The sequence below is a fragment of the Orycteropus afer genome, unplaced genomic scaffold (genome assembly GCF_000298275.1).
Source record: "Orycteropus afer afer isolate SDZICR_OR568_19922 unplaced genomic scaffold, OryAfe1.0 scaffold00057, whole genome shotgun sequence".
NCBI lineage: Eukaryota > Metazoa > Chordata > Mammalia > Tubulidentata > Orycteropodidae > Orycteropus > Orycteropus afer.
The window spans coordinates 1261043-1277125 of NW_006921644.1; the positions used below are offsets into that span (position 1 = coordinate 1261043).

Here is a 16083-nt window from a genome sequence, read left to right on the forward strand (position 1 = left end):
TAGGACCATTGTCTGCCAACTCTATATATGATCTTGGATACATTCCCCATTTCATAGACATAACTCATCGTTCAGCCTGTCCACCCATCTATCCACTCATATACCCATGTTTGCCTTCACTGACAATGCAGTACTGTATGTGCAAAAGGGTTCATATTTGTTGTCTGTACCACCCATGTACTTCTCTATGTCTTTCTCATCCTCAGTGACAAGGCATATTCTTGACATGACATTTATTTGCTCTTTCCAAGAGGCAGTTTCGACTCGACGGCACATAACAACAACAAAAGAGGCAGTTTATCAAAGAAAGTTGAGACTAAGCACTATCCTCAGTTTCGAGTAATAGATTTATATCTTCATTCCAAGGCTCTTTTTTATTCTGTTGTTGTTATTGTGTAAAACAAAATATACACTAATTCAACAGTTTCTCCAGCACAATTCAGCGACTGTTTACATTCTCTGAGTTGTGCTTCTTTTTCTGAGTTGCTCCTCCTGCATTAACATAAACTCACTGCCCCTGAAGGTTCCTATCCAATCTTTTGAGTTGCTGTTGTCAATTTGATCCCATACAGATAGATCTTAAGAGACCATAATGCTCAAGGTAGATTTTTTTTTTTTTTTTTACTAGTTAAGCTAAACTTTTGTTTGGTTTTAAGAAAATTTCAGGGAATATTTCTGGCTTATGTTTTAAAGATTATATCAGGGCAATAGTTTCAGGGGTTCATCCAGCACCCCTGGCTCCAGAAAGTTTGGAGTCCAGGAGTATTTGAAATTCTTTTCCACATTTCCCCCCTTTTGATCATAATTCTTCTACAGAATATTTGATCAAAAAGTTCTGTAATGGTAGGCGGGTACCATACAGTTCTGGCCTCACGGCAAAGCAGGCAGTTGTTCGTGGAAGCAATTAATCACACATTTCATAGCCTCCTCCTATTCCCGACCCTCCTTCTTCCTCTGTTGCTCCAGGCAAATACAAACTAACTGTCATGCCAAGGCCCTTTTTAACGCATCCTAAATACATACTTAATGGCTTGCTTGATAGCTACTACTGAATGTCTTGGAGGCACCTCAAATACAAGATACCTGAAATGGATTTTTCTTAAATTGTGTGCATTCATTCCAAAGCCAGTTAGAGTGGCAAGGTTGTCCTTTCAATTTCATTAAATGACATTTTCCAGAGACGTCTTCACCAACCTCCATGTGAAAAGAGCCCTTTCTACTTTCTCTACTTTCTTTTCTTACACTAACTTTCTTCCAAAGAACTTACCACAGTCCAGAGCTGTGTGCTCAGTTAGGTATTTATTTGTGTGACACTGTAAGTTTCATGGCAGCAGGGCCTTTTTTTTTTCTTTCTGTTTTATTCACCATGAATGGTCCTCAGTATGGGCCACAATAGGAGCTCAGGCCATGGAATACAGAAGGAGCTCAATGGCTTTATCTAACACATGGGTATTTCCCCCTTTCTTCTTTCTAAATTTGTAGCAAATTATAGAATGCATTTGAAAAGCTTCAAGATGTCATCTAAAATTCACCCAAAACTGCATACCTGTCCACACGTTGTTGTTGTTGTTAGGTGCCATCGAGTCAGCTCTGATTGATAGAGACCCTACGCACAGCAGAAGGAAACACTGCCCATTCATGCACCATCCTCACAATCCTTGCTATACTTGAGCCCATCACTGCAGCCACGGGGTAAATCCATCTTCTTGAGGGTCTTCCCCTTTTTTGCCTACCTTCCACTTTACCAAGTATGATATCCTTCTCCAGGGAATGGTCCCTTGAGAGTAATGAGTATCTACTGCCTTCACCACTGACCTGTCATGGCTAGCAAAGGGGCATCACCTTCATCACAATAGCATGGTATTTATTCAAAGGTTGTTCTGTGACATGTGCATAGAATTAAGAAAGATAAGGCACTGAATGTTTCAGTTCGGACAGAGAAATTATGTCTCTGAAGACTGCTTTATTTATTAACTCCATCTGACCCAAATACCCACAGTGAGTGGGGACAAGGCATGCTGAACACCCCCTAAGCATAGTACTATACCCAAATCCTCAGCACCAACTATATGGTAAGTATAAAGGGCTTTGAATGAATGACTCAATATACATAAGACAGAAAAAGGGAAATAAAGACTTTTAAGGAAAAATCATTGAGCAAGCTTCTGAGAGCAATCTTCTTAGTATTCCACTTTCAGATGACCTCTCTGGTTTCCATAGACTTATGTCCTCACTCCAGAATTCAGATCTGGAGGGCACACATTTCCAATTAGCATGCACTATCTAGGAGCTCTGGTAGCATAGTGCCCAAGGCACTTGACTGCTAACCAGAAGGCTGGTGGGTTTGAACTCCTCAGAAGGAAGGTTGGGCAATCTACTTCCATAGAAATACCACCTCAGAAACTGAAGGAGGGGTCACTATGAGTCGAGTCCGACTCGACGGCACATAACAACCACAACAACGTCTGTTCCCTACCTCTTGTGTGCCTGTGTCCATGAGAAACAACCACAGCAGTTTCACATGAGGGGAAAATCTTACTATAATGAGTAGGCAAACCTCCCAGAATCTGTGATACAAGACAACACAGCGGGTAACTCAGAGACTGGTTCAAACGTCAGTCTTGCCAGTTATTTATTAGATGGCTTTAGACATGTAACCCAGTCTCTTTGAGGCTGTTTTCTCATCTATAAATTGGGGATTAAATCACATCGACTATATAAAGTTGTGGGATTCGATAAACTAATGTATGACACTCATTAATACAGTGCCTGAATACAGGAAGGCTGAGTACTTTACGGTGTTGTTGTTAGACACCACTGAGCTGGTTTTCAACTCATAGCAACCTCTGGTGACAGAGTAGAAGTGCCCTATAGGGTTTCCTAGTCTGTAATCTTTATGGGAGCAGGTCACCAAGTTTTTTTCCAGTGGAGACACTGAATTGGTTTGAACCACTGCCCTTTCAGTTACCAGCTGAGTGTATAACGATTTGTACAATGTGGGCTCCTTTAGTATGTTGTTGTTGCCGTTATGTGCCATAGAGTCAGTCCTGACTCATAGTGACCCCTCCTTGGGTTTCCGAGGTGGTATCACTCCAGAAGTAGATTGCCCAAGCTTCCTTGCAAGGAGTGGCTGGTGCGTTTGAACTGCTAGCCTTCTGGTTAGCAGTCAAGTAGTAGAGACTTAATAAGGATGATAATGCTGGTGACAATGACATTGATGATGACAGGTACATTAACCTTATGCTTCTCTTATTTGAGAAGAGAAGGGCAGTAGGACTGGCCTGTGTGTAGATATGCTACCAGATGAGTCAGTTTAAGGCTTTAGCTCAACTCTACTTTTTCCCAGCTGTGTGCATTAGGCAAGTCTTTAAATTTCTCTTCATGTTTGGCATGGTTGTTTATTCTTTTGGCAAGTCAGCAAGGTAGGTCTTCTATCCCACCTTTGCAAATGAGAAACTGAAACCCAAGTGACTGACATGCATGTCTAGTTACATAAGTTCTTGGTAAGTGGTGGCCGACAACACGTCTACATGATCTGAAACAAATCACTTCACTCTGAGGGCAAATGACCAGCCTGTTATACAAATGGGAAATGAAACTCAGAGACCTTATGGGAACTAAAGAAAAGGTACATGACAATTGCCTTGCAGAGTCATCTGCTGAGAAGTTAGCTGTTTTTCCTATTGGTATTATTACACCCTATCCCCTTTCCACCCCCGCCCCCCTTTCTTATCTCTGAGGAAACTATGGCCTGGAGCAGTAAGGTGATTTGGCATAACTAAAAGTCCTTGATTCTCCAACAAGTCCTTTAGACCACATCACTCTGCCTCTCAGGGGAGTGGGACCTATGTGATGAATAGGCTGTCCAAATGGCAGACACACAGACACTGGAACTAATCTAAAAAGTAGTGTGACTAGAACATTTGTTGATCATGAGAGTTAAGTGTAACAATAACAGGTTGGCAACTCATTGTGAAAACTGCTGGGAGACCCATTGCATTCCTTCTCTTCCCCAAAACGGAGTGGCATTTGCATTTCATCTTCTCCCCTTTGCATTCTAAAATTTAGGCTTTTGGGAAACCAGTTTGAACTGAGAGCTAGCTTAAAGTAGAATCATTACTGTAACACTGGCAAGAGGTATTGGACACTGAACAAATAGAAGGAGCTTACTTCAAAGACCAGCGTCTCGTTTGTGGGCCCTGGTGCATACAGGCGTTCCGGGCGATTAAAGGGGCGCTGGTACTCAAACGTGGTGCCAGCAAAGTTGAACTCCCCAGGCCAGTCGATGCTCCAGGCCCCCGTGAGGTAATACTTCTGACTGAGGTTGCGGACTGCGAGGTAGCTGGACGAGAGCTGCAGCTCCTGGACCTCAATGCTCTGGGCCCCAGCTGGAATGGTGACCACTGGGTAATATTCTAAAAGGAAACAATTGAACAGTCCTGGTTTCCACATGGTGTGCTGGAGCAAGGTGAGGAGAAGTGCCCAGAGATGTGCCATACCCATTTCTGTAGGGTGCAAATGTTTCTTAGAAACATTAACCGAGACTCATTCCTTTGCTATGAAGTGAACACAGCCAATCATTTCATTTTCTAAGTGGTAGGAAGGCCAGAAAGAGAAAACGTATGTGGCATTTCCAAAGTCTTACCAAGATGTGCATCAAGACACACTCTTCCTTTCCAGATAAATGAAGGCCACACAGCTGAAGAATTTGTTACAGGCAGTCCCCAACTCACGGTGGACTTCAGTTTTGATGGCTTCATTGTAAGTCGGTTCAGATCTAAGTCAAATACCGCCTTTTTTTTTTTTAACCCAGTTTTCATTATTATTGCCTTTTATTATCAGTATATTTATAAATTCAATCTTTATTTGTCTTTGGGGGTTGGTGTGAGAATGATAATGTCAGCAAATTATAAGCTGCGACCCTGCACACAGTACCTATTACTGAAAACAAGACATACACATGCACAAAAGAAGCAGAAGGTCCTAGGTGTGGTTTACAGTAACTCAAATATGTCATAAGTCAGGGACTACCTGTGCGCATACATGTGTGTGTGTGAATATAGGTATGTGTGTGTGAATATACATATGCGTGTGTGTGGGAGGTGTGTATTTTTTTCACTTACTAGGGGAAACTTAGGAGCTCTGGTGGCATAGTGCCTAAGGCATTTGACTGCTAACCAGAAGGCTGGAGGTTCAAACCCACCAGCCACTCCTTGGAAGGAAGGTTAGGCAATCTATTTCCATAGAGATACTGTCTCAGAAACCCAAGGAGGGGTCACTATGAGTCGGATCCGACTCGATGACAATGAGTTTGGTGTTTTGGAGTTTAGGGGAAACTTAGAGCCATGTATCCTCAACAGGGATAGTCAGAAAACATGGCTTAGAAGTTCATTTTATTCAAGATGCTTAGATAATTGCCTCCAATATTCATTCAGTCTTGTGACTATGGATCATGTAGCTCTCACAATAAGCTCTTGGTTTAACAAGTATATACAGGGCATCTGACAACATGTCTAGCAAAAACTATACAGTAGAAAGGTACTTTTCAATATATTTTTCACATGCTGAGGTACTGACAGAACTCTTCACACTCAAACTTCCTCACCCTTGCTGTAGCTCAAGGGACAGGAGCCATGTTCCTCAGTGTGTCAGCTGGGCTGGTGAGAGGCTCCAGCATGCGCACCATGGCTCAGACTTGTTCCTCAGCAAAGGGTGAGTCCCACCAGCGAGAGCAAGGAAAAAGCAGCATCTCTTACCGTTTGCTTTATGCTGGTTGAGGTACAGGCCTTTATAAAACTTGCAAGTTGAGTTATCACCTTTGCAAATGCCACACGCATCTAAAACTGCTTTAGAGCCAAGTTCATGATCACATCCCACAGGCTACGATTAAAAAAAAAAAAAAGTGAGAAAATCCAAGACTAGACAAGCCAGTAGCTAAGACTAACTAGCAGGCACATGGTTTGCTGCATTTCCAGAACAGGAGGGAGGCGTGCAGCCTTATGTTAAAGCAGAGTCTCAGGTTTGACTGGCTGGTGGCTCCAATCCATCCTCTGCTATGACTAGATGCATGACTGGGCAAGCTGCATCACTTACCTAAGACCTCAAGTCTTCATCGGTAAAGTAAGGATAAAAAATCACCATAGCTACTAAAGGCAAGTGGGCTTATTCAGACCAGCTCTACTGCTGAAAGCATAAAATGTGTATAGCCAGCGAGACAGACACACATACATAAGCAGACATGCAGACACATACACACACAAAAGCATGCACACACATGTATCCTTAAAAGACCAAAAAGCTCACAACCAAACTAAAATAAAAAGGGGTACCCCACGAGAAGGGAAAGATAAATCAGAAATATTTCCAGCTCTATTTGCAAGTTTCAAATCATAGCATGAATGAGCTTAGTAAACAAGCAATAAATGTTTACTACTAATATTTAAACTCTAATTTTTAAACTATGACATAGAGTAGGCTGTATCATCAGTGCCATTTTAGGTGTGTGGAAATGGAATGAAAAGAGAAACTAAAACATTGGACAGGGGTCCCACAGAAAGTGAGCGGGGATTTGGAGACGGTGCTCACATCCAAGCTGAAATGCTCGCTCTTCTTCCCTGTGCCACCCGCTCTTCTCCAAATGCAGACACTCTCGCAACACTTCTCAAGGCCCACATTTGATACGAGTTAGCACAGCCAAGGAACACACCCCAAAACAGAAATATTCTCTTACTTCACAAATGCCGTCAATACAAACATCGTTTTTGTTCGGGGAGCAAGGAGTCCCGTCTTTCACCTTGCTGGACATGGCAAAAAAAAACTCAAAGTTCTCTGCTTTGCAGTAGAGCTTGCATCGATCTTTCTCTAGAAGCAAAGAAATCAAGATAGGACATGGTCAAAGGGGGAGTCATAAGGAACATGACCAGACTCATCAAAAGTTCACCAACTCAGAAACTTATCATGGTCAAAATGGAAAATGGTAGGCACAGTTTCATAGGGGTGTGTGTGTGTGTCCACATGTGCATGCAGGCATGTGTGTGGTTTCCAAGAATATAAGGCAATCCAGCAAACCCTATAAAACTTCTCCACTATTAATACATAAGATTTTCAGTTTCCTAGTCCTTTATAATGACCAGCACACAAGTGACTGGTGGGCTGTGTAGCTAAGCCTCCTCAGAGTAAATAACTCAGGCTTTGAAGGCCCTGTGGTTGGCCATTGACAGTGAATGAAAGGGTGTAGCTACACTCCAATGAAAAGGTTTTTTTGAAGTAAGATTTGGCCAGTAGGCCATAGTTTGCTGTCCCTGACTTAAGACATAGATTATTTCAGATATTTATGCAAGGTGTTAAGAGAAAAAAAATTAGGAATTTTGAAAAAATGGCATATGGTCACTCATGTAGAGAAAAAAACATATGAAAAGAAAGATGAAGCAAATAAATGAAATGGGAAGGCAACAAAACAACCTTGATTGCCCACTAAGTCATGAAGAAGTTTCTGGTCTGCAAACAAAATGAAATAAATAAATATATATATATATATATATATATATATATATATATTTATACACACACACACATACACACACATACATATTTCTAGAGCTCTTGTTATCAGAAAGGAGTTATTATGCCAATTCTCATATAAAAGGGTTCCTGTAGGCCAAAAATTCCAGATGATGTCTCTCGCATGAGACCTTACGTGAGCGACAGGGAATGATATCCCTGACAACAGTTTTACAACAACTATGTAAACAGTTTGCAAATAATTGTGCTTCATAAAATCCTTCAACAAAAGACAAAGTCAAAACCAAAACGTGACGGAAGTTAAATTATTTATTACAGTCCAAATACGCAGGCATGTGTGCAGAGCACATGTTTCTCTCTTAGGAACATCTTTAGAGAAGCTTGCTTTGGTCCTAATTTTTGCATATGTGATCATGGAGTTGGAGGATCGTATGCCTATGTGTGTATAAGGAGCCCAGGTGGTGCACTGGTTAAGCACTCAGCTGCTAAGCAAAAGGTGAGCAGTTTGAATCCACCAGGTTCTCTGTAGAAGAAAGATGTGGCCGTCGGCTTCCGTGAAGATCACAGCCTAGGAAACCCTACGGGGCACTTCTACTCTATCCTGTAGGGTTGCTAAGAGTCAGAATCAACTCGACGGCATTGGGTTCGGATACTCATTTGTCTGTGTTTATATATTAGATATAAAATAATATTATGTATAAATAAAATGTGTATAAATTGCTGTATGGGAATGTGTATAAATTTTTACCCACACTACAATAAGAAGTTTAAAACAAACAAACAAACAAACAAAAAACAATAGTCAGTAAAGGAAAAAACATATTATATATGCAAAATATACAGTAAAAGATACATTTACTCAGTCCTTGGTAGAAAGCATCTAGTGATGGAGAGCTTGTGTTGTTGTTTTGTGCCGTTGAGTTGGACCCGACTCATAGGACCCCTCATTGGGTTTCCCAGGCAGCATCACTACAAAAGTAGATTGCCCAACCTTCCTTCCAATGGAGAGCTTACTACTCACTAAGGGAACATGCCTCCATCTCAGATGGTTATCATTTATTTTTTCTTGCATTCATTCAACATGCCACAGGCATTAAATAACCATGTGTCCAATTCTTAGATGTTGGGGGTACAGGCATGTTCAAGATGGACAAAGGCCCTATCCTTGTGGGACTTGCACCTGCATTCTTGTGGGGTGAGAGATAGAAATAAACGACTGACTATGCTGTACACATTCACACAGTAGTAAGAGCGATGAAGACTAAAGCAGAAGAAAGGGTCCAGAGGATGACAAGAAGGAAGACTCGTCCAGGTGGCCAGGACAAAGAAGGCTCCTTGGAGGTAGTATGGCTACATCACTTTTTGCCCTTCAGTGAAATCTGTTCTCTGAAACTATTTCAAATAAATCTCAATCCTATGTGGAATAGTGCCTAAGGCATTTGACTACTAACCAGAAGGTTGGTGGTTCAAATCCACCAGCCATTCCTCAGAAGGAAGGCTGGGCAATCTACTTCCGTAGTGATACTGCCTCAGAAACCTAAGGAGGGGTCGCTATGAGTCGGGTCCAACTCAACAGCAGTGAGTTAAATAGTTTCTTTACCACTTAGTGAGCACATAGAGGTTCCTTGCCAATTCCTCCTATTACATGGCTTTTAGAACCTTGATGTCTGTCTGTACCCACACTTCTGGGCAAACAATCATGACCCAGAGCAGAAGCAATGTGCCTGAAATGGTCTGGCCAGTTCTGAGGAAAGCTGAACGGGTGTTTCTTTTGACTGGGAGACTCTACTCATTATAATGACGTTTCCAATGACATTAGTTTCCTTTTGGACACTTGACAGCATTGGTTCATTTTGAGCTTTTTTATGTGAACAACCCCCAGTCTTCTTCTTTCACACAAATCGTCAATAAACTAAGTCACCTCCTGTCCTATCCTTGTGCGGTTGGGACCTCACACGTATCCTCTTACAAGCGAGCAGGGATGAAATTAAATCAATCAAAAGAATGGAAATAAGCAGTTAGCATAAAGGAAGCTAAACCAGAACAGCAAGAGTTTGTTTGCATTTAATAGAAAGTCCATGATATTTGTACGTTGTAACTCAAATAAATGTTTTTGCATTCAACCAAAACAGAAACAAATGAATTTTAAAAGTAAATTACGACCCACAGATTTAAGTTATTATAAGCACGTGACTGCTAACCAAAAGGTTGATGATTCAAACCCACCAGCCACTCCGCAGAAGGAAGGCTGGGCAAATCTACTTCTGTTGAGATTTACCACCTTGGAAACCCAAAGGGGGTCGCTATGAGTCTGAATTGACTCGATGGCAGTGAGTGTGTTTGTTTGTTTGTTTGGTTTAAGAACCGAGTGGCAAGCCCATGTGTGTCACAGCAGAACGGGGCCCACAGGGTTTCCAATGGCTCATTTCTCAGAAGTAGATCACCAGGACTTTCTTCCAAGGTGCCTCTGCTGGAGTAAAACTGTCAACTTCTCAGTTTGCAGCTGAGCGCATTGGCTTACTTGCACCACCAAGGGCCTCCCAAAAGTCTGAATCAACTTGACAGCAACTGGTTTAAGAACCTAGTGGAGAGACAGCTCTTACTTGTGGTTTGATACATGTGTGTGGTACACATGCATGTTTACTTTACATGCAGGTCTTCCCATGCCTGTAATCATCTGACGTGTCAGTTACTGAGTGTGGGATCTCTATGGGGCATGTATGGTTTCATGAGTTTGGGGTCTGGACAATTCATACCAGTTGCAATTAACATCCCCGGGAGACTAGATTGCTGAAATAAATGTCAAAGGTCAGTTGAAAAACACAAGAACATCCCAAACATATGGACCTTTTGACTTATGGCTGTAGGAGACAAGAAGTATCTTGTGGGAAAAAAGGTGTGGAAAACTGAAATAAACCAAGGGAACTGGATGAGAAATGGGGCCAGGACAGGTGTGAAGAACAAAAAGTGAAGGTGGAGACTCTGTTCCACGGGCAGTGATTCTATCTGGGCTGCTTACTCCCGTTACTACCCACCGAGCAATCTATGTATGCGAGTGTCACGGACACCAAGTTACCTTCCACTCTTGTATAGGGTTTCCACTGGTAGAACCATCCCCGGAAAGGCTTGCTGTTGTATTCTGCACACTGCTGGGCACGAAAATCCAAGCTATTTTCAGGACAAGGGTTAATGTTGCACAGCTGATAAATACGGTTAGAACCTGGGCAGAACTTGCCACCATACTGAGGCCTGAAAACAAAATTGAAGAACTTTAATGCCAGTTATCAGAGGGTGTGCTAATATTTACAGACATTAATATGGGGATATTAAAGAAGATGAATTTTGCCACAGTGCATACTGTGTATATGGTCTATTACTGGGATGGAAATATTTAGCATACATCCTGCGTTTCCCCTTCTTACACACATGGCAGACATAACCAATGGATGACAGAAATCTTTTTTTTTTTTTCAGAAGTTCAACAAGGTCTCGAAGTCCTTCACAGCCATCATCACAGCTCATTAATATTAGATCCAACTTATTTGCCATTCCTCGTTCAATTTTTAGCTTCTGGCAATGTCTTTAAAGGCTGTCTCATGGAACAATATTCTTGGCACTCAAGGTATCACCTCATGGGTTAGGTGAATCTGTCAATATGTCTAAATGTTATTAATGTCTGTGTGTCCATGTGGTCATGCATGCTACACATATAAACACACATGCCCTTTATGTTGGCATCAGAACCTCGTCAGAAGCCGACTCCACCCACATCTCCAGTCGTTCCCATTTGCTAACAGCCTCATTATCTTCCTACACTTGCCCCGCAGCTGCTGCTACAGAGTAGGTCCATGTACTGGAAGAAGGAGCAGGGAGCCTCATTTGTCCAGGAGTCCGAGCCATGTTCTCCAATCCAGCTCTGCCAGTCATTGTGCTGGTATTTTAACTACTGTCTGACTCTTGTGCGTTTTACTCAGTTGATTCTGAACTCTAAGGACCAACATCCCCTTGTTTTCATCAGCACAGTCATTCTTTCGGAGCCTTGGTGGTACTCTGCCAACCAAAGGGTTGGCTGGCGGTTTGAACCAACCTAGAAGTTCCATGGGAGAATGAGCAGGCAGTGTGCTTCATAAAACTTACAGTCAAGAAAACGCTACAGGGAGGTTCTACTGTTACATGGAGTTACGATGAGGGACTGGCTTGAGGGCACCCAACGACAGTCGTTCTCTAAGTTTGCAGGTGGCCTAGTGCTTTCCTGCCAAGCACACTGGAAAATGGATTTCCAGAGTAGGCAATCCCATCAACATATTTAGTAAGTATGTTCTAATGCCAAGCTCTTTAAGATCTTGGTAGGCAAACTCTGATCTGCAAAAACAGGAAAGCAAAATAAAGAGAAAAGGAGGAGAAATCAAACTGAACGTTACGATCAGCGACTTATTTGGCGTTCGCCATGCACCACGCGACCACTTCTTTCCATGTTTCCCTTCGGTGCTCTTCTCTGGAGGCTAAGACCTAACTACAGATCACCTCATACAAAAGTTCAAGGCCAATATGTAACATGAAAGGGGGGCGGGCTCTAGCTTAATACATTTATGTGATTGGAATTCCTTATCTCTATAGGAAGCACAAGTAGGCCATAAAACACCCGAGATCTGCCTCAGCATATCTTATCAGCTCTTCCTCTAACTGCATGCTAAAATGGATTCAACAGAAACGGGAAGTGTGACTGCGCCAGGACAAGATTTTTATGCTATTTCTAAACATTCTGGAGCAAACATTTAAACATGCAGCAGCTGTTGTGCCAGATCAAATCCCTGAATGTTTCTTAAATCATTATCTAAAAAGCACTGAGGAAAACTTTAAAGTGCCATAACCTAGCCTCAATATTCCTGGCCATCTTTAGAAAGCTTATTTATAACTACTTTCTCAGTTTAAGACTTTCTGTCTGAGATTTTACAAATAATCCACATTTGGACTATTCGTATTTCATGAAGTGAAAGATGACCACATGTGTTACTTTTTTCAACTTACAGAAACTCTAACCTGGAAAAGACCTCGGAGCTCACATAGCCAAGCCCTCACTCTGCAGATGAAGTGAAAAAAGGCTTAGAGGGCTCAGACAAGTTGTGAAATGAAAGCCACACAGCGACAGAGAGCAGAGCTAAAACCAAGGCCTTGGGACTCTGTCCAGGATTCTTCTCCCAGTCTCCTTGGCCTGCCCTATCCTTAGCTGAGTTAGGAGATGGGCTGGGCATGGGAAGAGGAAGAGACAGTAATGCACAATGGTTAGCGGGTTTGCCTTTTATAATGAGGAAGAGCTAGATTTAAATATTGTCCCTGCCTCTCTCTTCTAAAGTTTGACTTTAAAAAACAAAACAAAACAAAAAAACTCACTGCCCTCGAGTCAGATCCAACTAATAACGACCCCTCCTTGGGTTTCTGAGGCAGTATCACTATGGAAGTAGGTTGCCCAACCTTCCTTCCGAGGAGTGGTTGGTGGGTTTGAACTGCTAGTCTTCTGGTTAGCAGTCAAATGCCTTAAGCCCTATGCCACCAGATCTCCTCATCTGTAAAACGGGGGCAATTAAGATGACTAAGATAATACCTGTAAAGGGTGTAGGGTACTGTCTAAGGCAGAGTTAGCACAAATTGTAGCCCTTAAAAGATCTAATTATACGTATTTATTAAGTACCAACAGTTTACAGGGATTTGTAGTATATGGTTTTATTTATGAATATATTTCCTTTTTTTTTTTTTTTTTAACAGCTTGAGGTCAAAGTTACCAAACTAATGACTGGCAAGAATTTGGACTGTTTACCAAATCCTCAGATACAGATACATTTTCCTGTCACTTGAAACAAGAGTAATAGGATAAGTTAAAAGAAAATTCTACCATGACATTCCATGGTGTAATAAGTTCTTTTAAGATTAAAAAAAAAAAAAAAAAGGAAAAAAACAGAAGATAAATTTCTAGGCACGTAATTTTATCCTTATGTCAGACTACAGCAAAACTCGCCCGTATCTGCTTCTGCATGACTCACCAGGTTCTTCTGCAAATGGCTGTGGTAGTGGCTGGCCGGCTGATCATAAAATTAAGTCATCAACTTGAAAAGCTCTGTTAGAATATACATATATCCATAAACAGGTTATACGTATGTGTGTGTATAATATATACACACATAAACAGGTATACATGTGTGTGTATACTATACATACAAATAAACAGGTAGATATGTATGTATAAGTGTATTATACATATACACATACCATGTATGTATGTATGTGTATATGTATACATAAATAGGTATATACATATGTGTATGTGTGTGGAAGGAAGGTTGGGCAATTGTACTTCTGTAGTGATACTGCCTCGGAAATCCAAGGAGGGGTCGCTATGAGTCGGGGCTGACTCGACGGCACATAACAACATGTGTGTATGTATATGTATATATGTATACACACACAAGTATATATGTGTATGTATATGTATACATAAATAGGTATATACATATGTGTGGTTATTACATATACATATATATATACATAAAGAGGTATACACACATGTGCATATATATTGTATATATGTATACATATATATACCACACATACACATAAACAAGTGTGTATTATATATAATATATAGACAATTATATACTTGTGTTTTTACATATATGTATATATAACACAAATGTACATACTTATGTAAACAGGTATATACATATGTGTATGTTTAATATACATATATACATAAACAGGTATATTGTTGTTATGTGCTGTTGAGTCGGATCCGACTCATAGCAACCCCTCCTTGAGTTTCCGAGGCAGTATCACTATGGAAGTAGATTGCCCAACCTTCCTTCCAAGGAGTGGCTGGTGGGTTTGAACCGCCAGCCTTCTGGTTAGCAGTCAAGTGCTGTAGGCACTATGCTACCAGAGCTCCTTAACAGGTATATACATGTGTGCATAATATATATAAATAGGTACATACATATGTGTGTATAATATACACATAAACAGATACATATACATGTATGTATAATATATATGAACAGATATATACCATGTATTTAATATATATATAAACAATTACATACACATGTGTGTATAAAATATATATGAACAGATATATGCATGTGTGTATAACATATACAGATACATATATGTGTGTGTATAATATATAATTTCTGCTCATTATACCCTAGACACTATCCTAAATTCTTTATAAGCATGTTCTCACTTAATCATCATAACTGCCCCCATTTTACAGATGAGGAGGTTAACTGAAATTTCCTAAAGTCTGAGAAGAGGCAGAGAGAATATTTAAATCCAAGTCATCCCTATTGCAAAAGGTCAATACTTTAACCACTGTGGGGACACACACACACACACACACACACACAAACATGTATATTGAGAGAGGGAATGAGAGAGATACAAACATACACACACACGGAGGGGATGTGAGAGAGACCAAGAGACAGTTTGAGATGCTGCTGACCTTCTCAGTAAGAATAGATGATGGGGAAGATTCCGAAATCTGTCTTTTTACAGCATCCCAGGTGATTCTGATAATCAGTTGAGCCTGGGAATTATTGGTGGGAAAATGGGCCACAGGTTTGATTCAATTATTATTCTGGAGCCATGACTTCCCACTTAGCACCATCTGCTAACTTGCATTATAGTAAATGGTCATGCAATTTAGTAATTCTTTCTAAACTAGACTCACTTTTTAGCAATGTTCTAGAATGCCTTAGCATGTCACTATTAATTTTCTTGAACAGAGTTTGCAGGAATTTCACTAGGCTGTCTTATAATTTAATAGTCAAAGGACTAAAGAGAAAAAAAAAAAAATGGAAAGGTTGAAGCCTTGGGATCGTGGTCTGACTCTGCCAGTGCCAGCTTGGTGACCTGGGCATGTATTGCTGCTCTGACTGGAACCTTCTACCTCTCCTGCTTGTGTATCTGTAAGATAATTGAACTGGGTAACAGGATTCAACTAGGACTCAGTAGAAAATAGGGCTCTGATCCACTCAAAAAGTCTACCACGGATACAAGGAGTTCCAGGGTGGTGAAAACGGTTAAGTGCTCAGCCACTAACTGAAAGGTTGACAGTTCAAATCTACTCAGAGATGCCTTGAAAGAATGCCTGGTGATCTACTTCCCCCAAAATCACAGCCACAGAAAACTGGATGGAGCACAGTACTGCTCTGAGCACATGGGGTCACCAAGATGCGGAATGGACTCACTGGTAACTGGCTTTTGTTTTTGTCCTTTTTGTTCCTTTGACCATGGACATGGGAAAAAGAATGAGGGGCCCATGTGCTGGGGACTGGCGATTTCAGAACCAGATAACCTTTAAGCTCTCCTGAAGCTCAAAACTTTGACACATCCATGAATCAGCCTGGAAGAAATAATTTTATATGAAACAAATATTTCCTGGAAACTCTCCATTATATAAAATGGAAGGCTCACACCGGTTCGTGCAGGAGGAAAAAGGCCATGGGGAGGCTGACAGATGTGAACACAACCAAACGTTGAAACTGAAGCAAGAGGGAAATCGGCATT

General features: G+C 41.1%; 1 protein-coding gene across 1 annotated transcript in view; it reads right to left on the minus strand.

Annotated features, from left to right (window-relative positions):
• Positions 1–16083, minus strand: part of ADAMTS18 (ADAM metallopeptidase with thrombospondin type 1 motif 18) — a 175477-nt gene that overhangs the window by 38600 nt on the left and 120794 nt on the right. Inside the window, exons 13-16 of the mRNA XM_007939106.2 lie at positions 10598–10770; positions 6731–6861; positions 5757–5880; positions 4171–4415 (exon numbers count right to left, since the gene is read on the minus strand). Of these exons, the coding sequence (XP_007937297.1) occupies positions 4171–4415; positions 5757–5880; positions 6731–6861; positions 10598–10770 (673 nt within the window). The remainder of the gene's footprint in view (positions 1–4170; positions 4416–5756; positions 5881–6730; positions 6862–10597; positions 10771–16083) is intronic.